We start from the raw sequence: 25,856 nt of genomic DNA, 5'->3' as shown, positions 1-25,856 counted from the left end.
GCAAAACTTTATAAGGTTCATTGACTAAGGCCCCATTAGTCCACTGCAGGTCATTCCTTCAGCGTCACCTCTTTTATGAGGGGCTCAGAGTAATCGGCCACCATGGATTTTTTTGGGTAGTTCAATCGATGGGATTCACGTCTCCCTCCGGAATCTGCATTGGAAAGTCTTGTAGTAGTTTATCGGGTAAAAGGTAAAATGCCGACATGGATCCTCGTCTGGTGGACGATTGGCAAATCAATTAGATGTGAGGTTAGCTTCTTACTGGCTTTTATTGTTTTTATCATGACCAAATCACTTCTGATGTTCTTCAGCGAGGGGCACTACATTTTGTCTCTCAAAATCTGTTATTTGTGAGTTTACATTTTTAATGGTAGCGTTATGAAACATTACAAAGCATGGGCTCCTGTTAAGATCGAAATGCAGATATAATGCTTACCCTGTTACATCATTTCCAAGTCACACGCGTGTTCCTCTAGATGAGGAGGAAAATCTAGATTGTCACCCCTTCACTAAATGAAGTTCATCTGATAGAATACAGAACCTTGTAATGGGAGTCGGATCAGGGCAGGCCACGCAGCCCTGGAGAACGGCCTAATGCCTGAGATCTGCTTGGTATAACACTGAACATACTAAGGAGCGCATGGAGCCGGCTGTGCGGTGCTGATCTGCGGCTTGCGTTCCCATGATAACGAATCCCGTGTACGAGAAACGACCCATTCCTTGCCGTGCCTGTTAGAGGTTTTAATCGGGAGACACGTTTATTCCAATTGTACTTGGTATGATAGCGAGGAATGATACGGGGACGTTTGCCCGAAACGCCGTTACCTGCGTACAGGGAGGTTTTCTTGAAAGGGGGGTTAATGATTCCTTTCATACGTCGTACCATTGGGTCTGAGTCACAGAGGCGGCTCTGCTGTTAGTATCACTCATTTAGGGACGCGTTTCCATCAGATAAAGCGCACCAATCCCACCACAATCCCCCCGCGTGGAAATATCTCGCAGAGTTGCCCTGCAGCCAGAGGAGCTCATTAGCTTGTTACGCTGGATGTTAATTAGCAGTTGGTTACATGCCGGCTGCCCCATCACAGAGTCCCTCGTTAGCCGTCAAGGTCTGAGCCGGGAATCCCTCGCCCGATTAGCATGACGTCACTTGGGATGTACGAACAGCCGAGTGTTTGTGCGTTACTCGTGTTTGTAAAATAGAATAATTGCTTACGATTGGAGCGACGAGTGGAATACAGATTTCCCCGTCGTTCTGTGTCGTTCTCTTACATTCTTTGAGTGTTTGTGTTTACGTTTGTGAGGTCCTTCTCATTTGCGGGTGCATCCTCGGTTCCTGCGCTGTTCCCCTTTCCCCGTTGTCATCGTTGACACGTCTTTCCACAAATCTTTTCTCTACATTCCCAACAACTATTAATTTTTTAAGTAATAAAACTGTGTTCAAATAGTCACATGTTGGGTTGGGGTGTAATTAGAAGGTTATTGTGTATATATATGCGTGTGGCTATGTATAGGTATATATGTATATGTGTATATAATGTCCCTGCGTGATGTGGCATATCTGTGCACACCAGTGCTTAGGTATCTCACAATCCTTCTACAGCTTAGATTTGGTGGGAAATATCACTACTTTTATGCCCAAAATCTTGTCTGAATTAATTAGTTTGGCCGCAAAGTTCTCGAGCCACCCCGGCCAACGCTAGTAAGAGATGTTGAAGATGCGCCGACAGCAATGCTGATTGAATAGTTTGTGTGGAAATGTAACGGCGCCGATCTGTCTCTAGTGAAGTCCCTACCTTGTGATTACAGGCAGCAGAAATTGCCAAAGAGCAAGAGGACGACCTGAAGGCCGAATCCGAGAAGGCTGAGTACGTTTCTCTTGTTTGCTTTGAATGCTGATTATTAATTCGATAAAGGAGAATTACATTAAACGGACTAAAACACGCTTTGAACTTCATTAACTTGCTATCAAAGCATCCGTCTCCCAAAGCACTTCCAACAACAGAAAAAGCTGATGGAAAATAAGAAACGCAGCACTTTATAGTTTAGAGCGCAATACGGGCCAGGTGCCGTTATGTAGTCTATTCTGTGGCCAAGCACACTGGGGTACACTGGGTATGGATACATTAGGGAAGGAGGTCCCTGCCCTGAGGAGCTTACAGTCTAAGTCAGATTATACCTAGATTCTGTAAAAAGCATAATTCTTCCAATGAATCCATTTTGCTTTAGCGCTTTTGAGCATCCTTAACACGTTAATGAAAAGCCGGAACAGGAAGGCTTTTCAATCTGTTGTATTGAGGCGCAGAACAATATTATACCGTGTAACACTGGCACGACGCTGGGAAGCCATCTGTTGGCTATCCGGTCTCTGAAATATATCGGCACTTCTGCCTGTATTACGTTTTGTGCGACTTAACGACGCCTTGGCACGGATGACTACAATAAGTAGTAATGTGTTTGACTAGCTTGGGTCCGCCTGTTAGCCAAAGCCATTGTACTCTGTACATCAGCACCTAATGGTACAATTATTTTCTCAGCATGGAAGACGGCGAGAAAAAGGACAAAGCTAAGGCAGAGGAAGAGTCTGAATTCCTTGAAAGCAAGGGGGGTCAAATCAAGAAGAGAAGACGCGGCCAGAAGAAAGAGGAGCCGGAAGCATTAATGGCAAACTTCCTGGCCGGCTTGGAGATCTACCAAACTAAGATGCTGGTAAGAGATTCTGAGAATATTCTTCATCAGGCAAGAAAACTGCCAGCTGGGCCTGGTTCTTTGTTGTGCTTCACTTTTGTGGAGTCCATTCCTAAAATTCTGAGCGTTAATGAAGCATTATTTTGAGGTGTAACTCAGGCTTTACCCACCACTGACAACCCTCTAAATGGGGTTCCAACAAGTAAGGCAAGTAAGTGCCTACACGCTGTGCTTCGCGCTTGGATGGGTCCCGGTTACCAAGCCTTTTTATCAACTTCAAAGAGTGACTTTGCACGGTTTCACTAAAGAAACCTAAGAATCTGTCCCATTGAGTTCCCTGCTGCCTCAGGCCAAGCCAAACCTGTAGTGATGTTCAATAATAGTCTACACATACAGGGACTTTTATCCGTCTCCCCACCTCAAGCTCACTTGACGTTTTCATCTAATAACGATTCATTTCCGACCAATTCCTGCATGGAAGCCGAAACGTCTCCTTTATCTCAGGTGACGCTTTAGCGTTTGTCTTCTTCTGTACAGGGCCCTTTCATTAGACCGTTTCTAGTTGCCATTCATTTAGAAGAAACAAGATTCCAAACATTGGTCCTGGTGTCGAATGACGGGACCTTACCCCGACTATAATGTTTACTATGTAAAATGTAGAAATGTGTCCGGCGTGTCTTGCCGCGTGGCTTTGAGCGTCCAAACGTTCTAATCGTATCTTTTTCGCTGAGAGGGAAAGAATGAAAAGACGAGCCCAGCGGAACATCTGCCTCTGAGCTTTATCTGACCTCCACGACTACCGATCCTCAGAAGACAGAGCCCCTCGCTTTGTGACCCCCTGCCTAATCCAGACGGCCCATTTCTCCCATTACATTTCACTGGGATTTGTGATTAGCAGCCCAGTTTGGGTAGACGTGGCCAACATATATCTCTCGTACTATTCCAATTGCCCCCATAAAGCCACGTATGTCTGATTTCATGTGATCTGCTATGGTTTAGCAATAAAATATATATGACAGGCGGTTAATTCCTGTGCGTACAATAGAACGCCAGAAACTGAATGTCTTACCCTTTTTTCTTGATTTCAGAACTACCTGGCCCGGAATTTCTACAATCTCCGATTTCTGGCCCTGTTTGTTGCTTTTGCCATTAACTTCATCCTGTTGTTCTACAAGGTAAAGCACTCGCTAGAATACGGTCTCTTTAATGTTTCTCTGGTTGTCGGTCAAAGTGCGGTAGGAATAGAATCTTTTGTTACATTCTTCTTTAATTCTTTTCCTGCGCGAAGTTTCTTTGAAGACCAACATTTCAGTGCCCGTTCCCCAGACCGGCTTTTATCGTCTCTTTGACACAGCAGCTCCTCGCCGCTTTCCCCTGTACGCGGCTCGTTATGCCGCTTAGCTGGCCGAATGCGTGGCAGGAGGGGGGTGAACAATGACATAGATCCTTTTTATTTTTATTATACTTTAAACTTAAAGCCAAACGTTACCTGTAAAAGTTTTTGAGAGCATTGATTCAGGATTGAGAAGCTCGTCGCTCGGTCTGCCGCCATCACAGGTATGTAAAGAGTTTGAATGCTTTGTCAAGTTGACACACGGTGAACCGTCTACGGATTATCGGAAGCTTGGAGTATATTTGCTTGAACGGTCCTAAACGGATGTGAACGGCTTGCTGCTCTGCAGGTGACAGAGGAACCTTCCCGTGAAGAGCCAGACAACGACTCGAAGGTGTGGAAATCGTATCAAGAAGAGGAGGAGGAGGATGCAGACGAAGGCACGGTTTATTTTGTGCTGCAAGAGAACACCGGTTACATGGCTCCAACCCTCCGCATCCTTGCTATCATCCATACCGTAATCTCGTTTCTCTGCGTTATTGGATATTACTGCCTGAAGGTACTGTATATACCGGAACGTGTCTTTCCTGTAAAATGTTGATAGAGTTTGCTGTAGTGCCTTCAGGAACCTGGCTGATGAGTTGTAGGTCCTGGGATTATATTCCAGACGCAGGTACGCTATTTGCCCCGCTGGCTGCATTACAGGCACGCGGAAGGCTTGCGTACGGAGGTCCTCTGTCTGTCTGCGTATCGGTGACACAGGGGGCAGCGCAGAATGATGTCGCTCTGTCTCCAGTCCTAAGGGGAATGGATGCTTTCTACCCCAGTCACCAAGCCATACCGTCTCCTTCCCTGACAACAGCTCCACGCCATGTATTTCACATGATGTTCACATACGTGATTGCAAGGATCCACCTGCCACAATGAATTTATTTTATTTTTGAGCAACACTGAGTACATATGCGCCCATCGATCAATCCCAGCAGACCTCGTTTCCTTTTTCTATCCTTACCTGTAGGACAGCGTTGATAATTATATTCATAACAAAGCTCTGCATTCGGGATGAAGTGAAATGCCCTTTTAACACAAATTCCACAAAATGCTTTTGTGTGACGGTTCTGCAATTCATTCCCATTAACAACAAACACCCTGTTTCCCCAGTGAGCTTCTAGTAAGGTGAATAAAGGCAGATTCCCACGGAAGGGTTTAACTGCGGTCCCACCTGTGGCTGATCCGCTATACGACACAAAACTAGACTAAAAATGTTAATAACGCTGCCAGATGTTCCGTGACATTCTTCCCTCTCCCCAAAGGTTCCTCTTGTGGTATTTAAACGAGAGAAAGAAATTGCTCGCAACGTGGAGTTTGACGGTCTGTACATCACGGAGCAGCCGTCAGACGACGACATCAAAGGGCAGTGGGACCGGCTCGTCATAAACACCCCGTAAGTGGCGTGCCTTGGATCTGCCATCGGTGGCCTGCGCTTCTCGGCTGTGGATATAAGCGGTGGCTAGCATGGCTTTACAGTTCACGACTCGTGCCAGGGGTTATATATATTATATATATCTCTCTATATATCTATATCTATATATATATGACATCTGTCCATCCACACAGTCATTGTGTGTCTTTTCCCAATTACTAAATGTATGGGGCTCTTGTATGGACGCCACTCTATAGGCCCCTGTGGCTGGAGCGGCTTTGAAAGAACACACGTATCCGCTATTAATGCATCTCCAGCTAGAAAGCCAATGCGGGACATCAGGCAGTGCTTCAGAGCATCGAGCAAAACCCTTTCTAAGTCGAACCCAGCAGCGTCCAAGCTGCACTTTCCGGTTAGTCGTCCCAGTACTTTAGCGGGAAGGTGCCAGCGCATGTACAAACACAACAGACAATGTGTTACCATTGGTCGTGCAGCTACGCAAAACGAATAACTCAACTGTATCCGTGTATAAAGTATACACATGCAGAGCACTCGCGTCAAAGCCTGCCGGTCAGAAACGATACGGCAAATGGTAGCGGAGACACTTCCAGCGTAGTGGATAACAAGCTAGATGTTAAAAGGGGTCAAACGCAGTATTGTATGTTTTGATTGTTTGTTTGTTTGATTTAAAACCACATATATCCTTTTTCTGTGTTTTTAGGTCGTTTCCTAATAATTACTGGGATAAATTTGTCAAGAGGAAGGTAAGTAACGTAACTGGCCACATTTGCTTGCGATTCCCTTTTCTAGCGGTGCGCTTAGTGGTCAAAGCAATCAGTATTTAAAAAGTTCTGAAAGGGGAAATCCTCTACGGCTGGAGGAAAGAAGGTTTCTACACCGGCACAGACGGGGATTCTTGACAGTAAGAGCGGTGAGATTATGGAACTCTCTGCCAGAGGAAGTGGTAATGGTAAACTCAATAAAAGACTTTAAAAGGAGCCTGGACGTGTTTCTTGAAAGCAATAATATCACAAGTTATGGATATTAGATTAATAGGGACAGAACGTTGATCCAGGGATTTATTCTGATTTATTCATATTTGGAGTCGGGAAGGAATTTTCCCCCTGGTATGGGGCAATTGGCATCTGCTTCATAAGGGTTTTTTGCCTTCCTCTGGATCAACACGGTAGGGACACAATATGTATATAGGTTGAACTTGATGGGCTTTGGTCTTTTTTCAACCTTATGAACTTTGTTACTATGTTACTATGATTCAGCAGCTTAAAGGGGCAATGATAGGAAAAAATTTTGAAAAAACTCCCTCGAACGAACCGTGCCAACAGCCATTGTTATTTTAGCCATTTCATCCATTTCTCCAATTCACTCATAAAAAAAAGTCTTGCTGTCCAGCTGGTAGCCCCCGGAGGTGTTTGTAAGACTACAATCCTGTCCAAAAGCCCAATATGTTTAGTGGTATATGTTTACATGGGTAACTAATAACCCCCAGCCAGTGACTCCCCTACTGGACAGCGGATACGCGGCACTGATCTGGAGCACTGGCGTGCTGGCTGAGGGGCACGTCCAAAACCCACGTGACTGTATCATCCGCGCGCGTCGCGATCAGTCTCCGCACCCGATGCATTTTGCTTGGCCGATAGTGTGGCGCGCGCGTCTCCTACCTCATGTTTTTGCTAGCCGCAGGCCTAGGGGGATGTGGGATCTGGGTGACTGAGACGTGTGCGATAAGTCATGTAGTGTTGTTGCAGGATTTTCACACCTGAGCCCTTTAGTAAATATCCCTGTCGATATGGTTTCCAGTTTGACCGTCAGCTTTATCGCCGAGTAACAGCAATGCCGGTCGTGTGCACCGTGGAAAAACGATTTGCGCTTTGTCACCTTTCTGTGCAATTTCACATTGTGATCCGAGCGTTCCATCCACTGGCTTAAGTGACCATGGATATTAAGTCTCGGGGAAGAGATGTTAAGTCCCAGCTGAGCGCCAGGTGAATTTACTGTACCGAAGCTTCCGGCGGCTACGTCTGTAAATTAAACAACTCCCAAATAACCACCTTCCGTCATAGAGGGAGAATAGAAACGCCGATACGTTCCCGGGGAACGGCCCAGGGGGTATGCTTTCATTGATGTGTCTGTGATCGTGTGCATGCGCTCGACTCTTCCTCCCTTTTGGTTCCTTTGATCTGCCGAATGTAATTGTCGCCTGTCTGTGATAATGTATTGTGGGACTTTACATCCGCACAGTGATTTGGGTCACATTGTGCCGCGATAATCACTTAGAGAATGTGTTGTTTGAACAAATGCTTTAAGTACCAAACGTCATGTTCTTCTGGGAGGGGGAGGGGAGGCAAGTAACGTCGCCCAACCCAGTCTCCTTCTCCGTTTAGTTTGTCGCCGGCAGTGTCTCTCTCCGTTTATCTGTTATACATCAAACAGCGCATCAAAGTGTGGTGTTAGTCCAAATGACTTACCCATTAAATGGAATTCTGCAATGAAAGCTTATCAGTAATGCTGCCGCCCAGCATCGGCAACATTATTAACGATGCCAGACTTTATGGAAATAAATAGGGGAATGAAGAATCCATCTAAGTGGGGATTCAAGGTCAGTTGAACTCTTAGTAAAGAGTTATCCTCGTTTATGTATCATTGTTATATGTAACATTTATGACATAACTGACCCGTTGTGATACATTATTGCAGCGCATGGTATTCAACCGTTCGTGTTTCCAGGGCCCCACTGCCCGACCTGGATATCGGGAAGCTTCCAAGTAGGCTGGCTGTGCCTCATATATATAACAACAACAACTATACGGTGTCTTTGAATAATAAATGGCGGTGTTGTGTAACATGCGAGGTTTCTGCTTACGCGGATATTTGTCTTTTGTAAAGTGTTAGAGTAGGTGCATATGAATCTATGTGAGTCAGGAGCAGGCAGGCTTCATATATCCATGGGGAGGCAGAGTGTCTAGCGGTTAGATAATCTACAAAGATCACATTGCCGTGACTCCTGTATCGTGTGTAAGTATACAGTGTTGCAGTTGTGTGTGTGTGTGTCTATACACACACACACACACACACACACACACACATGTATGTAGTAGAACATGGTGCTGCACATCGTTCTGAGCAGGAGGGCCGGGATGTGACATTATAAGCTGGCGTTGGTCACGGAGGACAGCACAGTCCATTACTGACACGAGCTAAGGACAACCTGTTTCCCGAGTTTCCAAGTTGTTTACAAAGGTGACAGTAGTCAATCTGCAGAAATATAGCCAATGTTTCGTAGAAACCCCTAGGCTTTAGAAGCTGCTCCCCTTCCAATTCTCTCCTGTTTATAGGCGATATAGTTCCAGCCCTAGCAAACCATAACAGTGATCCAATCAAAATCTGATGTGTTCACCCTAAGGAGGACCTTGAAAGTCAACAACCGTTGTCTGCAGCTTTTGTTTGTTTGCTTATTTAGGTGATCAACAAATACGGCGACTTGTACGGGGCAGACCGAATGGCTGAACTTCTGGGTCTGGATAAAAACGCTCTAGATTTTAGCCCGGTGGAAAAGACCCAACCCGAAGAAGGATCCCTCGTGTCATGGTGCGTAAATGATTGGTATATGTAGGCCAAACAATATGAAAAGATGTAATAAAGTGTTGCGCCTATAATTGTAAGAGTGACAGTAAATCTAATGTGCAATATACCGTATTTGCTCGATTATAAGACGAGGTTTTTTTCAGAGCAAATGCTCTGAAAAATACCACTCGTCTTAAAATCGAGGTCGTCTTCTAATAAGACCTCCAAAACATGTCTGCTGGGGCCGTGCTGCTTACCGGGCTTTGGTCGCGAGCAGCGTCTCTGCTATTATCAGCAGGAGAACAGGAAGCTAGCAAAGTCCTGGGGGCGGGGCCAGAGAAGTTGCTCGCACAGCTGGGCCCCTGCAGACGTCTGCGAGTGGGAGATCTGCAGTTCAGGTAAGGGGGTGGGGGAGGGTTTTTGTGATTAATGTGTGAAGTATTTGTGATTAATGGAATGAATGAGTATGATGTAAATGTTTGTGAATGAGTGTGTGTGTGATAGCATGGATGTGTAAGGGGGGTGGTGGTAGCATGGCATAGGGAGGCTGTAATCCCACTACTATCATCTCCAGGTTCCAGCATGTACTGGCTGCCTTGGCTTGATAGGAGTGTGATTGCTGTTAGCAGTATATATATATATATATATATATATATATAATATATATATATATATATATAATATATAATATATATATATATAATATATAATATATAATATATATATATTATATATATAAATAATATATATATATATATATATATATACCTTCAGAAATGCCTTTTAACCCCCTATATGCCCCTCTGCCCCATGATATGCCTTTTAATCCCCTATATGCCAGAGTGGCATATAGGGGTATAAGGCATATGATGGGGCAGAGGGGCATATAGGGGGTTAAAAGGCATATCATGGGGCACAGTGGCATATGGGAGGGTATAAGACATTTCTGGAGGCAGAGTGGCAAATAGGGGGGTATAAGGCATTTCTGGGGGCAGAGTGGCAAGCCTGGGGGCAGATGTGCATAACGGGGGGGGGCAGGTTGGCAAATAAAAGGAAATAAAAAAAATATCTATTTTTCTCAATCCTAGCTTTTATTAAATCGTAAAAAATCTTTTACATGAATTAATATTTACTAGTAAAACGTTTCCTATAGGGTAGTCTTATATTGAGGCTTTTTTTTTTTTTTCCTAAATTAATATTTTGATTTTGGGGGTTCGTCTTATAATTGGGCAAATACGGTAAATAAATAAAAAAACAATACTTGATTTTCCAATCTCCATTCGTTGTGTCAGAATCATGTATCAATATCAAAAATTTAATTTTAAATTTTTTTATATATATATATATATATATATAACCAAAAATTTTGTATATGATTATTTAATTATACAATATTTAGTGCCTGATTATTATTATTATTATTATTATTATTATTATTATTATCACTATCAAACAATATGAAAGACAATATCCGTTCATTTGAATGGTAAGCGTGGAAGGCGGGCTAGGACCACGCGTGCCGAATGCAGTACAAAGGCTGGCGCGTCTTCATAATTTGCATGAGTGGTTTGCCCGGGGATCAGGCGCGGTTACAGCATTTGCATAGTATTGACCTCAAGGTGACTTTGTGAAAGAAATCTCCATAAAATTGAAAATCAAAGTTCTCGGAGGAGGATAAAGGAGTCTTCCTTGGCTGCTGCAATGTATGTCAAAGTTAGCAGGGATGTTAATCTTATGTACATGCGCAGGATACATCACTCGTTCTGCAGTTGTATTTGTAACCCATTTGAGAGGACAGGGCCGGATAAATGGAGGTAATCGTACAGTTGTTTGCGTTGTATTTTGCATTTAGCGCCGAGAAATCCCTACTTTCTGCAGTCTCACACTTTTCCCAGTCCTGCCGGTGGAACCGGGAGAGCCGCTGCCTTCATTTCATGGAACTAAGGGACAGGCCTGGCATAGAACCCAAATGGGAAAATACCGAGCTATCTATCTCCAGGCGGGTAACTTACAGGGACAGATGTTCAATTCAGTGCTCGAGGGCCACAGACTCGTCACGTTTTCAGTATAAATTGCACATCTCGTCTCTCTGAATAACAGCAGACTGTCTCGCGCAGGTTGAGCTCCATCGATATGAAGTACCACATCTGGAAGCTCGGAGTCGTCTTCACAGACAACGTATGTATTGAAACTCGGGGGGGGGGTTACACGAGTTTAGTTGCCAACTGCAAAAGCAATGGGTTTGTTTGACACCAAACATTTCTTTCAGTCTTTCCTTTATCTCGCCTGGTACACAACCATGTCTATCCTCGGGCACTACAACAATTTCTTCTTTGCTGCTCATCTCCTGGACATTGCGATGGGATTCAAGACCCTGAGAACCATTTTGTCTTCAGTTACGCATAATGGAAAACAAGTGAGTCTAAAACAAGATGTTTGGGGCAGCAACGTTGGGATTGATCTCCTTTTACCTAATTATAATAATTCTGTCATGACTATGGCCCTAGAAAACACGGCACATCTTTCTCAGTAGAAGACAGGAGGTCAGAGCGAGCCGGAGCCCCTAGTAAACACACTGGTATTACTCAGACGGCTGCATTAAGCACGAGTCGTTTCACAGTTCAAACCGCATAAGCCAGGCGTGCTCGTGAATAGCCATAAGTGGGAAGTCGTAACATTTACAAGCTGTTTGCAAAGGATTTCCGATAATAGCCGCAGATCAGGCAGTAATGATCACGGCGCGCACAGCTACTCATACTAGAGTCTAATGCGAGGTTTGATGCCAGACGCCGTCCAGGTATGTTCTCCTGCCTTGCGGGCAAAGCATTAGCAGGCTTCTGTAAAGCACGGCGATCGATTCCAAATGCTTGGAATGCTAGCAATGTGTATTGAGTTTGAATTTCGATCCAGTCCAATTTTGATACTGTTGATCACCACCTTGCTTCTCTAGGCATTTGAGATGCAGCTCTCTCCTGGATCTCCTCATATCTGTCTAACCGTTCCTTCTCTGTCAGCCTCTCTGGCGAGACATCATCGCCTTTTCCACTCTCAAGGTTCAGTCCTTGGCCCTCTGCTGTTTTTTCTTCATATTTCATCTCTTGGCAAACCAATCAACTGATTTGGCCTCTAGTATCATCGATATGCAGATTTACCTGTCTCCTCTTGATCTCTCTACATCTGTCATGTCTCGTGTTACCAATTGCTATTTTTTCATGGATGTCACAATGTTACCTGAAAAGTAATCTTTCTAAAACTGAACTCATTATCTTCCCTCTTTCCATGTCCCCTCATGTTCATCAAAATGAACAACACGACTATCTCTCCCGATGCCTTGGGGTCATCCTCAGGGCTTGCCCTACCATTGAACAGAGCGGGTCAATTGGGCAGGGTGGCAATATTGAAGAGGCCCCAAGCGCATTATTTCTTATTGTTTTTGTTTGTTTAAGTGGAGGAGAGAGAGGTGCGCCGAGTGGTTTTTGCCCATCTCTCTCCTCTGCGAGCCCTCTAGCTCGTTGCCATCTTGTAATGCTGAGTGCTGGAAAATGACGTCATTTCTGGCTCTCAGCGGTAAAGCAGCACGCACCGCGGCAGAGCAGGGAGACTTGCCGCAGGACTGCTGAAAGGTAAGTGCAAAGGGGGGGGGGGAGATAAATTGGGGGGGGTGGATAATAGGGAGGGAGGGAGAGGAAGGGTAGATAATGACCCCTGGTGTGGGGAGGGGGCAGCTTTCAACTTCGGCTCAGGTGGCGTTATGTCTTGGGCTGGCCTTGGTCATCTTTGATTCTAACCTTTCCTTTGTCCCTCATATTCAGTCCCTTGTCAGATCCTGCTGCTTTCATCACCCAAGAATCCACAAAGAGTCTGGTTTATTCACTCATTTTCATTTCCCGTCTTGATTACTGTAACAAACACTCTTTTGGTTGGCATTGCACTGTGTCGACTCTCTCTCTTCTACAGTATGTCCTAAATGCTGCTGCTAGGCTTCTTTGCATGTTGCTCCTTTTCTGCTTCCCCTTCTGTGAAACCCTTGACTGGTTCCCAATGACCTTTAGAATGACATTTCAAGTCCTCCATAATATAAGCAAATACTCTCCTACTCGATCCTTATGTTCTCCTCGTGGGCTAAGGCTCTCCTCCTCACTTATCACCTCTTCCTTTTCCTGTCTACAAGATTGATCTGCCCCCCCCGTATCTGTGGAATCTACTTCCATGGAACTTTCACCTTTCACCCTCCCTCCCAACATTCAAGAAACATCTGAAAACCCACTTGTTTGGAGAAGCTGCACTACCTCTGACCCTTTCTCTGTGCCTAATGCTTGTTTGGTCAAGATTGTAAGCTTGCGAGCTGGGCACTCTCCAGTAGTGGACTGCGTTTGGCAGAACAACTTGCGTGCGGTCTTGCTGGTGTTGCGGGCAGGAGCAGGCGGTCAGGCAGTGTAACTTTGTGTTGTCTTTGTGTTGCTCCCTTACAGCGTCTCTACGCTTGCTTGGCCCAGGAAGCCAGCGGAGTCACGTGATGTGATGTCACTTCCTGTGACTCTGCTGGGTTCCTGGGCGGATCAAGAAAAGAGATGTTGTGAGGGAGCAACGTGAAGGCAGCCTTGTGGGACTGTGCGGGAAATCAGCGGTTGAGGTAAGGGGGTGGGTTGGTGGGTTTGGCCACATTAGTGGCGGGAGCGGGTGGGATTGGTCACACACATGTTGCGGGAGCGGCACGCGCACACACATTGTGTGAGTGGGTGGAATTGGAGCCAAAATCAGTGGGATTACAAAACCAGTCCTGTGCAGGGCTCTCTCTCTCTCCTGCTAATGTATCGGTTTGTATTAGTCTGTCAATTCCAGTCTTGTTCTAGCCCTTGAATTTATGTATTGTATCGAGTGCTGTGTAATCTGTTTGTTAGTGCTATCTATCTATCTAATAATTATTTTCTAATTAATTCACCTGCCCTTCTTCCTCGCGGAATACTACGTCCGCTCTCTCCCTTTCCCTCCTCTGCCATGTTTGTTGTAGCTTCCTCATGAATGATTGAAATTGAACAGCTGCTTGAAACACTCACGACGTGGACTGTTCATTTTAGTCACAAGAAGTGGCTGTCTCTTGTCTGCTGTCGTGTTTTCTTTTTGTGCTGTTCACAGATGAAACTGCAAAAAGGAGAAAAATGCTGTCTGATTTTCCTTGCCCTCCGAAAAAATGTCAAGATGACAGCGTTGTAATAAGAGGAACGAATGCATTAAACCCATAAGAAGTGTTAAAAAAAATAGTTGATTTACACTACAGGCATAGCTGCTGTACCCCCCCTTCACTATACATATTAATATGTATTTGTCATGATTACCTGAGTTATAAGGTCACTGAGTGTCTGGCAGCGTGTGTGTGTCTCATATGCGTTTGTTATTGGTATATATAATATTGTGTTTGTTTTGTATATGTCTATTATGTTTGTTTTCCTATACTGCCTTATAGTAGCAGTCCTGGCTGTATTCTCTGCGGTGGGTATTATTTATTTGAAGGGGTGGATGAAGGCCAAAAGCAATGCTTAAGATGTCCTCATAGCTTCCTCATTTGGAACGGCCGGCTTACATTCGCAGTTAAGACGAGCAGATCTTGGAATAGTTATCATTGGCTCGCAGCGTGATGGAAAGCAGAGGCTTGGCTCGTCCCGGCTGCGTAAAGAAGCCGAGGGCCGGTTGTATGTGTTGTACCTGACTGAAGTGCAGCTCAGCACTTACTTACACCGATGACTTTTCTCTTGCAGCTGGTACTTACGGTGGGACTTTTAGCTGTCGTCGTGTATCTTTACACGGTGGTGGCCTTCAACTTTTTCCGTAAATTCTATAACAAAAGCGAGGATGAGGACGATCCAGATATGAAGTGTGACGACATGATGACGGTAAGAGCACAAAACCGCACTTGTTGCAAATACGCACCCAACAAGCAAACGCTCGGTGAGTTGAGCTGAAACGACACGGAATCTCTAGCTTATTCGGTGGGAAGAAAAGACGCGTTACACACGGAACAACGGTAAAGTAAACTAACGAGTGACTTTGAGTATGTGGAACTGAACAAATGGCAGAGTCACGGCGGTTGAAACTGGGCTTTGCAGCGAAAGTAGGGTGCGTCATTTATCAACTTTTTCTTGCAGTGTTATCTTTTCCACATGTATGTGGGGGTGAGAGCCGGAGGCGGCATCGGAGACGAGATCGAAGACCCCGCAGGGGATCCGTATGAAATGTACCGCATCGTGTTTGACATCACTTTCTTCTTCTTTGTAATTGTCATCCTTTTGGCTATTATTCAAGGTGCGTCCAATGCCTGCGTTCCCCTAATTCATGCCATAGTTTCCTCCTTATTAGCCGATAGCTGATATGTTGTTATATTCCAGGCAAGGTGTAATGACATATGTTGAGCTTTAGCTGGTGCTTCAGAAGTGGAGGTTTAAGCTCACCACCATGATGAATTTTTATCTCTAACTAACTAACTAACTAACTTCAATGTGATGTTATTAGGTGTAGTCTGTTTTGTCATACTTCCCAAATTTGTAACCTTAGAGTAAAGTCTAGTTAATTGAGCGTTTGTTAATCTGATCCTCACTAAAGGATGTAACGGTGTATTTGCTTGATTATAAGGTGATGTTTTTCCCAGAGTAAGTGCTCGGAAAAATCCACCTCGTCTTCAAATAGGGGTCGTGTTATAATCGGGCCTCAAATAGGTCTCACTATGAGACAAAGATCCAGATCCCTGCAGCGCTGCAGGGGACCCGGATCGTTCTGTCTTATGCCCTCCTCCCAACTTCTGGGTGCTTCCGAGTCCCCCGTGTGTTGTCTGGCCAGTGTGTAAATGTCTGCGCGATTCGTGCAGACAACATCCGCTGCAGCCGGAAGGAGGGGCAGTTAGCAGCGGGGGTTGTCTGCATCCATGGGCGTAGACCTTCCCAGGCTGTTAGCGAGGAGAGTTCCTGGCACCGGGGGACTCTGATCTCTGACAGTTGGGAAAGGTGATGGATGCGGACAACCCCTGATGCTAACCGCACCTCCTTCCAGCTGCAGCAGAAGTTGTCTATGGGGATTGCATGGAGCTCTACAGGCTGCCTGAACAACGCACTGGGGAAGCACTGGTAATTTGGGGGGGGGGGGTGTTTGTTAGTGTTAATCCTCTATATGCCCCTGTGCCTCCAGAAAAGCCTCTCTGCCACTCTGGCATTTAGGGGGTTAAAAGGCATTTGTGGATGCAGAGTGGCATTAATGGGGGTTAAAAGGCATTTCACAGAGCACTCTGCCTCCAGAAATGCCTTATGCCCCCTCCGTCCCTCCTCCAAACTTACCGGAGTTTCTGAGTCCCCCGGTGCTTAGTCTGGCCAGTGTGTAGAGCTCTACACGATTGAGTGGAGGTTTTCTATGTGAATTGCGTAGAGCTCTACACGTTGGCCGGACTAAGCACCGGGGGACTGAGAAGCAACGGTAATTTGAGGGGGGGGGGCATAACACAGGAGGATCCAGGTCCCCTGCATCAATGCAGGGGATCTGGATTGTAGTCTCATAATCAGACCTATTTGAGTTCTGATTATAAGATGACCCCGATTATACGACGAGGGGTATTTATCATAGCATTTGTGCTGGAAAAAATCTCATTGTCTTATAATGGAGCAAATACGGTCTAGCTTTTCTTAAAAACCAAAGAGTTTGCATAGTTTACATGAATGAACATTTTCTGGTCAAACTTGTTTACTATGGGTTTGTCTGTCTTATATTTTGGCTTTATCTCGTTCGTAGATTAATATTTGGATTTTGGGGGGGGGTTGTGTTATAATGGAGCAAATGTGGTAATTCCTAGATTGGTGGCAGCTGTGATGCAAGTCCAAATGTTTTTTTTTAGAGGGTTTGTATTCGTGTTTGTTGTTTTACATATAGAAAGTGTTATTGCTACAAGTGGTTGTATCGTCACTGTAGTAAGTAAATAAGAAGTAAAAGTCAGTCAGTCCTAACAAACAAACAAAAAGAAACCTAGCATTGTTAGCTATTGTGTCTTATTAATGTATAGATGTTTGGAATGGCCCAATGAAATGAAATTGGTTGCTATAGTTGATGTGTGTATGTTGATGTGTTTTCATTAGGGCTGAAACAACTAATTGATAAAATCGATAATGATCGATTATGAAAATCGTTGGCAACGAATTTCATCATCGATGAATCGAATTGATTTTTGTCGATTCTAAAAAGGTTTTTTTCAGAGCAAATGCTCAGAAAAACTCCTCTCCTTCTAATAATCCGATCTCAAACAGAGATTGGATTATAACACCGGAATCCAGATCCCCCGCAAAGCTGCAGGGGACCTGGATTCCCCTCATTGTCGGCCGGTCTCTCACTTCTGTCTCTCTCCCCCTCCCATCTGCCTCCTCCCCCCTCCCATACATCACTCTGCCTCTCTCCCGGCTCCAAGGACTTTCACTGCAGCTTCATAGAAGCCACAGTGTAAGTGAAGGTGAGTAACGGAGGCTGTCTGTGCGATGCGGACACTCACAGGCTGACAGAGAATCATCCTCTCTGTCAGCCGGTGGGGGTCTGCATCGCTCAGTAACGGAGCCTGGTAGAGAGGCAGAGCGGTGTATGGGAGGGGTGAGGAGTCAGAGGGGTGTATGGGAGCCACCCTCCCATACGCCACTCTGCCTCTCTACCCGGCTCCCTGGTGTCTAGTGAAGATCTGTTGCTGACAGGAGGCAGAGTGGAGTATTGGAGGGGGAGGGGCCAGAGTGGAGTATGGGAGGGGGAGGAGGCGGAGTGGAGTATGGGAGGGGGAGGAGGCAGAGTGGAGTATGGGAGGGGGAGGAGGCGGAGTGGAGTATGGGAGGGGGAGGAGGCGGAGTGGAGTAGTAGAGGGGGGAGGAGCCAGAGTGGAGTAGGGGAGAGGGAGGAGGCAGAGTGGAGTAGGGGGAGGGGGGAGCAGGCGGAGTGGAGTATGGGAGGGGGAGGAGCCAGAGTGGAGTAGGGGGAGGAGCTGGAGTGGAGTAGGGGAGGGGGGAGGGGAGCCGGAGTGGCATATGGGAGGGGGAGGAGCCAGAGTGGAGTATGGGAGGGGGGAGCAGGCGGGGAGCCGGAGTGGCGTATGGGAGGGGGAGGAGGCAGAGTGGCATATGGGAGGAGGAGCCAGAGTGGAGTAGGGGAGAGGGAGGAGGCAGAGTGGAGTAGGGGGAGGGGGGAGCAGGCGGAGTGGAGTATGGGAGGGGGGAGGAGCTGGAGTGGAGTAGGGGAGGGGGGAGGGGAGCCGGAGTGGCGTATGGGAGGGGGAGGAGGCGGAGTGGAGTATGGGAGGGGGAGGAGGCGGAGTGGAGTAGCAGAGGGGGGAGGAGCCAGAGTGGAGTAGGGGAGAGGGAGGAGGCAGAGTGGAGTAGGGGGAGGGGGGAGCAGGCGGAGTGGAGTAGGGGAGGGGAGCCGGAGTGGCGTATGGGAGGGGGAGGAGGCAGAGTGGAGTATGGGAGGGGGAGGAGGCAGAGTGGCATATGGGAGGAGGAGCCAGAGTGGAGTAGGGGAGAGGGAGGAGCCAGAGTGGAGTAGGGGGAGGGGAGCCGGAGTGGCGTATGGGAGGGGGAGGAGGCAGAGTGGAGTAAAAATATTCCATTTTGTTATCTGATTAATAGATTAATTGAAACATAATTGGCCAACTAATCGATTATTAAAATAATAGTTAGTTGCAGCCCTAGTTTTAATTGGCAATTTCATGTTCATTTATTTGTTTTGTGTGTGTTTTGTTTTAACAAACAAAAACAGGTCTGATCATTGATGCTTTTGGAGAATTGAGAGATCAACAAGAGCAAGTCCGAGAAGATATGGAGGTAGGACTCTGAAATAGTAGCTTGAAGGGACAGGCCACTTGGCCATATAGCCTCAGGGTAGAGTATTGTTGATTCCAATATACTTTTATTCATGCTCTTCATTGAACAAAATACAGCGACATAGCTCAGGATGGGTTGTGTGACGAAATAGATGTACATTTTGGAATAGCTCTGTGCATTTTTGGATAGAAAACTGTAGGTATGATCAGATAACAAACAACAACAACAACAACAAACATACGTCTTGAAGGTTTGTATGGGGGGCTGGAGTATAACTTGAATAGTTAGTTTTTTGATCTAACTAACTGAGAGTTAGTTTAGTCAGTTATAAATATATTATATATATATAAAAATATATAGAGATAGATAGATAGATATAGATTGATATAAATATATATATATAAATTGATAGATAAAAATATAAATATATCATCATGTAAATTTATATATAAATAGATAGATAGATGATATAGATAGATATATAAAAATATAAATCTATCTAAATTAATATATAAATAGAGATAGATATAGATATATATATATATATATATCTATCTATCGATAGATAGAGATAGATATATATATCTATCGATAGATATATATATATATATCTCTATCTATCGATAGATATATATATATATATCTCTATCTATCGATAGATATATATATCTCTATCGATAGATAGAGATAGATATATATATATATATCTCTATCTCTATCGATATCTATCTATATATATATATCTATCTATCTATCTATATATCTATCTATCTATATATATATATATATATATATATCTATCTCTATCGATATATATCTATCTATATCTCTATATATATATATATATATATATATATATATCATCATCAGCATTTATGATATGCTGTATTTAGATCATTGGCTATGTTTATTAATGAATGTCATGATTTGTGTGGTGTGGTGTTAATGGACTGCATGGTGCACACACACAGAGATGCACTCATTGTCTTGTAGTGTAGCAGTGGGTGCTATTGGTGCACTGTGTGGCTGTTGCTGGGAAGGTCCAACTGCATGGTCTGCTGTAATATTTCTTGAGTCAGCTGTAACATGGAGAAATTGCAGGAGAGAGGCAGCCATGTTGATTGATTGAAGATACTTTGCTACCTGGAACCAGTTGATGGATTCAAGGAATATGGATGTGTGTGTGTGTGTGTGTGTGTCTGGTTATGTTGAGGAAGACGCATACTAAGAGGTCCAGGTAGATGCTGAATGACATAGGTATTGTGACTGAATGAAAGGTAAGAGATTTTTATTATATATATATACCCAGACTGACACACATCCCCCCCAATGGAGACACAGTAAGATTGACATTTATTGATAGTGTGCTTGTAGATTGTGTAGAGCTGTTGGGGTGAGAAAAGCAATGTATAAATACATCATATATCCAATAACAATGTGCTGCAAAGGGCTCCGCTTTTGTCAGTTGACAATCCAGTCGGTGGGGGAAGTGATAGAATAGGAGAGAACGGGTCGGGTGTGGCTGAGTTGATCCGGTTCCGATGATGCGTTGCAGCTGTTGATTGATTGCTTGATGGTCGGGAGTACTGGAAAGGAATGTTATACGCTTAATTGAGCAATTGGGTTTTCAGAGAGGTGTTTTTGAGAGTTGAGTTTGACGTTGTGATTGTGAGGGAACGGAAGCAGGGATAAATGAATTTTGGTGCAGTTTTGTGGAAGGTAGGAGAGGAACGAAGGTGGGGAGGTGCAGTGAAAGTGGACTACTTGTTAACAACACCGGTAATAGAGATTATAGCAGGAGCAGATGGTGAGATTGCAAGGAGTGTGATGAAGGCAATGTGTGCTAGACAGAGGGTAAGGGGAACATATGGCACCCTTACCTGTGTGGGTTCTGTCTCCAAACGGGCAGGGGTCCCCCGCCCCCGCCCTCACTCTGTCCGAACTCTGTCCAAACTCGTCCTACCGAGTCCCAACGAGTCCACTTTGACACGACTCCACTTCGACACGCAGCTCCACAAGACCACGCTGCGCCACAACCAAGCAAGCTTTACCAAGTGAAGTCCGTTCTGATATAGGGCTGGAACCCTGGTAACGAGCCATTGCACCTGGGCTAACCCCGCCCACCAATCAACAACCCTAGGCATCATGGGATCACCAGTTAAAGGGACAGCACGCTCTCTCATATACTCACAGGTTTCTTTACTCTTCTTTCCAGACTAAATGCTTTATCTGCGGCATAGGAAACGATTACTTTGATACCACACCTCACGGCTTTGAAACCCACACGTTACAGGAACACAACTTGGCCAATTACTTGTAAGTATACTACACCTTTGTGCTTCCACACACTAGTCAATGTCATGACATCATCGTCACATGCTAAACACCGGCTCAGTGTGTTTCTTTTGTCCAGGGATTCTCAAACTGCAGCCATCCAGCTGCTGCAGGACTACATCTCCCATACTCCTCAGTCAGCCCCTTAGCTCAAGGAGCATTATGGGAGATGTAGTCCTGCAGCAGCTGGAGAGCCACACTTTGAGAACCCCTGCTTTTGTCACTTAAGTCAATCCAATCAATACATATATCACATAACTCACAAGCTCTTCCTCCACATCAAAGACATTCATTGGTGCTGTTGTTGTGAAATAAAGAAATAAATAAAACCTGTTTGTTGTTCATTAATTTTAGGCTCATTCCCATGGGATATCATCATCATCATCCAAACAAACATCTCCTATATAACATGTTATGTTAAGAGTAGTCAATCAATCAATCTTGTAAATAGATGAAACACAAGGGAGATGCTCATGACTACAATCTGAACATTTCACACACACACCTCTGAGTCAACTAGACATCTAAGCCGACCTGTCCAAACAAAGACACTGAGGAAAACATCATTCTACAGGCTATCTATCTGTCACACAGCTGGCTAGTCCAACCGGTTCCCCAGTCACTCGCCGAGACTCAGTGTAGGGTCAAACCAAACAGAGACTCATTCATTTCTCACACAGAACTGTATATATCCAGCAAAACACACATTACCATAAAACAAGATATTGGGATACAAACTGCCCCCTTAATCTGCCTCCCAGGCACAACGGGGGCAGTAACGTGATTAACAATACAATAGGGGAGGACTGATTTATACAACATTAAACTCAAACAATGGTGTTCACTCCCTGCTGGCACATCCTGGCTCTCTGCCGGAGATAATCCCCTCAGCCAGTGATGACATGAAACTGCTGGGGGTAGCCACAGAAGCCTTGACAAACCCAGGGCCCATAGTCAACAGGGAGGAGGCTGCCAGTCAGGCTTCTCCAGTGGTCCCAGTGATGGAGGCTTCCGTCACACTATCTATCTGTAAATGTCTCATGGACTCACCTCGCATCTCACTCATTCGCTCCCTCTTTCCTTCCATAGCCATGAAACCATACTGCCTGCGACATCCTCCCCTAAGAGGATAGATATTATTATCATCTGTAAAATAACCAACAAACATGTCACTCAGAAATCAAGATGACGACACAAAATCCACATATACGACACTACCTACCTGTTTCCTTCAATTCACGACCGCCTTTCCATTGTCACAGTTGTTGCTGTCCATCAGCGAGTGCTGCCCATGTACTGCAATCTTATTCGCTGCTCAAAGGGAATATCTGCATCTTTAGCTGTCAAATTATTCAAACCTTCCCGCTCGGCTCAAAAACTCAAACCTACTCCTTCCTTCTACACTTTCACTGAACCGGACAGACCCCCAAAAAAGAAACCTAACTATCTCAAATGTCTGTCTGATGACAAACAACATGAAACTTTTCCTTGCATGTAGATAATCCATCGCTACCTCCTACACTGCACACAGACAGTCCTTCCCAAAACCTCATTCACCACTAGCGGTGCTCATCAATCCAGACATCTTATCTCACAATGTACCACACCCCACAGTTTACGTAAACATCATCTCTCTATTTGTGGTTTCTCCAGGTTCTTTCTAATGTATATCATTAATAAGGATGAAACGGAACATACCGGCCAGGTACGTACACGTTCATTGAGTCGTTACATATCTCAAATAACAACGAAAACGAGGAAAAAGAATATCTATCAATCATTCATAACAATGCAACTGATTGTGTTACTCTGCATGTACATATCTATACGTAACCATGCATGATGTTTGTTTATTTGTTAGAGTCAATCCATGTTATGTTATCGAAGATTTGCATGTTTGTTTGTTAGTACATGCATATATTCAACATACTTACATTTTGCGTTATTGCACCGAGGCATCATTAACCCAGGGCTCGACAAATCCCAGGCGCCATGGCGACACAGAATTTTGTCCTGGCGCCTAGGTTTTGTCAGCCTCTTACATCCAGAAAAAATTGTGGATGTAGGATGCTGAATCACCACACAAGGCGCTGCCACTACTGTCTGCCCAGGAGTCTGGGCAGACAGCACAGCCATCACAGCCGCCCCCCCCCCCCCAAGCCTGAGATCACTCCCACAGGGTGATCCTGTAGGCTGGAAACGCGGTTGCTGCAAAACCAGCAATCGTGTTTTCAGCTGCCACATGCAGCTTCAGGGAAGGAGGTTGGGTGTTGATTGGGTCCCCGCACATTTCACTTGGCAACTACACTCTGCTCAACCGCTAGAGGTTCGGCTTCGCCCACATTTGTTGATCAAATCCCACCTGCTCATAAACTAACACGATGATAGGGTATCGATTCTTTCACGGATGCATCAAACTCCTCACCGCTCATATCCTTTCTAGGAATCCTACGTATGGAAGATGTACCAGGAACGTTGCTGGGACTTCTTCCCTGCCGGCGATTGTTTCCGCAAACAATACGAAGACCAGCTTGGATGACAGTCACCCAAAGCCACAACTCACATCCCCTGGGAGACGACTACTGGACACACACCACCCTACGAGATTGCAAACTGCTGCTGCTCATCTGGATCGCAGTCCTTTCCTTCAATCAAGGATGTCCTAACTAACGTGCAATTACATCTCTGATCAAACACAAATCACTACAGTAGATCATCAAGAAAACAATGCACTACCACACACAATCAACCACAGTGCCATTACACCGTATCTGAATGAATCTAGAAAAGACCTAGACCCGCACGTTTAAACCAACACCCGATATGCCATCCATCCGTCACATAATCGCACACCTCGCTATTCAAGAGTAGGATTTCCCCACATCCTTTTCTTTCTTTGTATTTCTATCTTTTAAAGAGTTGCCATTGGCTTTTGACGACATCACGCTACTCACAGACTCCACATTTATCGACATTCATTGTGTCTGTCTCTAAAAACTTTGTGCTCTCGACCCTCACAGAATAGGATCTGTTGTTACAACGGCTACAGCCTTAAGTGTTGTTAGCACAAACACCCACCCGTACACAGCCCTGGTTTACACCTCCAAACTGTACACGTTGTTTACCTTTGTAAGATACTAGAGTCTAATCAAGGAGAATTGATAGAATAAATGATATATATAGTTGTTGTAGTTTCTTTGTTTCTACCATTTTCAGGCAGTAGAGGCATTATTAAACATATCTCATCTACAGACAGACACCAGATAAGCCAGAAAGCTTGTTGTTCATACACAAATCTCATGCTCACACCACAACTACAAGGGATTCCGGGTAGAGGCAAGCAGACGAGGTCAACGATGATCAACTTTTGCCTCCGTATCCGCTTTATACACAGATCCCTTGATAATTGCCCTCTGTACGGGACAGCCTTTAGACAAAACTCAGAAAGAGGTGCAATAGCCAGATCGCCACTCCTGGACAGCTGTTTCATGCTTCTTAACGGGAGGTTGTCATACTGGCTTCATACTCCAGGCTGGAAGGTCAACAAAAAAGACCATAACATCAGAAATTATGGTGGGTAAAGCTAATGATGGAAAACCCTGCCCCTAAAATCCCTTGTGATTGTGGCAGCGCCATGACATTTCTGAGAGACAAAACAAGTGTTTGTTTAATAACGCTTCTACGTACCCCCTTAATGTTAAGCGGAACGGGTTCCCGTCATCACCTTTACCTCACACCGTAACCTCTGTACAAGCAGTTGAAGCAAAAAGAGATAACAACAAGGAGAAACGTCGTCATTAACATTTTGACAGACCCTAACTCCATCGTTTAAGTGCCTTAACCGTCTGTAGACATATGCAACGTGTTTTATTCTTTTTTATTTTTAACATTAGTCTATTAGAATGACTAAGAGTTGTGCTGTTCATTGTCTTCTTACTGTATGAAATGAAAAACTGCATTGGGTTGCTATTTCGTTGTTTTTCTTTTAATGACAGCTGATTGATTGCTGTTATTTCGGGAAACTGGAATGTATCTTAAACTATCAAGAATTCTCTCAAAGTAAATTCTTAGGCCAAATTCAAGCACTGCTTTCTGGTCATTGGTAAGTGCTGTAGTGAAGCTGCTAACTTCTTTATGCATTTCTCTTCAAATACAATAAAGTGCCCGTCGCAATAAACACTCACCCGTCTGAGCTCGGTGTCTTACTGCGCAGATACAAAACGGTCAAGAGAAGCACGCCTTTATTCTCGCAAATGATGCTGAATACACAATCGTCATACATTTTACTTCCCTACCTAACACAGGACATTCCCTCTGACATACTCATGACAACGGTCCGTGCCCAATATCATGGGATGGCTCCCTTTCGGCACTTGGCTTAAACGTCCTTCCCGGCGGTGTCACGACACGTCGCTGTAGGCAATTTGCATGTCTCGCGCCAGGTTAGGAGATCATGCTGTCCAACCAGTCTTCGAGATCTTCTTCAGTCATCTCTGTCTGCTTCTCCTCAGCAACTGAACCGACAACTTCCATCAGAGCAATGCCTGCACAAAACGTGACAGAACTTGAATCAAATAGCCACAAAACATCCACAAACAAACAAACAACCATTTTCAAATAATATTTCATCCACAACATTATACTCTACATTTACTTGCAACATGTA

At 44.9% G+C, this 25,856-nt stretch overlaps 2 protein-coding genes across 2 annotated transcripts in view; one reads left to right on the top strand and one right to left on the bottom strand.

The window, feature by feature from the left end:
* The window catches only part of RYR3 (ryanodine receptor 3), a 185,999-nt gene extending 162,270 nt beyond the window's left edge, over positions 1-23,729 (top strand). The window contains exons 90-104 of the mRNA XM_053474626.1: positions 1,813-1,871; positions 2,541-2,712; positions 3,780-3,866; positions 4,374-4,583; positions 5,338-5,468; positions 6,169-6,211; positions 8,926-9,053; positions 11,147-11,207; positions 11,299-11,445; positions 14,786-14,920; positions 15,173-15,329; positions 18,792-18,856; positions 21,072-21,172; positions 22,844-22,895; positions 23,634-23,729. Of these exons, the coding sequence (XP_053330601.1) occupies positions 1,813-1,871; positions 2,541-2,712; positions 3,780-3,866; positions 4,374-4,583; positions 5,338-5,468; positions 6,169-6,211; positions 8,926-9,053; positions 11,147-11,207; positions 11,299-11,445; positions 14,786-14,920; positions 15,173-15,329; positions 18,792-18,856; positions 21,072-21,172; positions 22,844-22,895; positions 23,634-23,729 (1,644 nt within the window). The remainder of the gene's footprint in view (positions 1-1,812; positions 1,872-2,540; positions 2,713-3,779; positions 3,867-4,373; positions 4,584-5,337; positions 5,469-6,168; positions 6,212-8,925; positions 9,054-11,146; positions 11,208-11,298; positions 11,446-14,785; positions 14,921-15,172; positions 15,330-18,791; positions 18,857-21,071; positions 21,173-22,843; positions 22,896-23,633) is intronic.
* A 1,685-nt stretch (positions 23,730-25,414) lies between these two features.
* The window catches only part of AVEN (apoptosis and caspase activation inhibitor), a 174,837-nt gene continuing 174,395 nt past the window's right edge, over positions 25,415-25,856 (bottom strand). The window contains exon 6 of the mRNA XM_053474621.1: positions 25,415-25,734. Within this exon, the coding sequence (XP_053330596.1) occupies positions 25,634-25,734 (101 nt within the window). The 3' untranslated portion in view covers positions 25,415-25,633. The remainder of the gene's footprint in view (positions 25,735-25,856) is intronic.

This window comes from Spea bombifrons, chromosome 9 (genome assembly GCF_027358695.1).
Source record: "Spea bombifrons isolate aSpeBom1 chromosome 9, aSpeBom1.2.pri, whole genome shotgun sequence".
In the NCBI taxonomy this organism is placed as follows: Eukaryota; Metazoa; Chordata; class Amphibia; order Anura; family Pelobatidae; genus Spea; species Spea bombifrons.
Note: the sequence above shows the minus strand (reverse complement) of the source record. Positions and strands in the feature narration are given on the sequence as shown.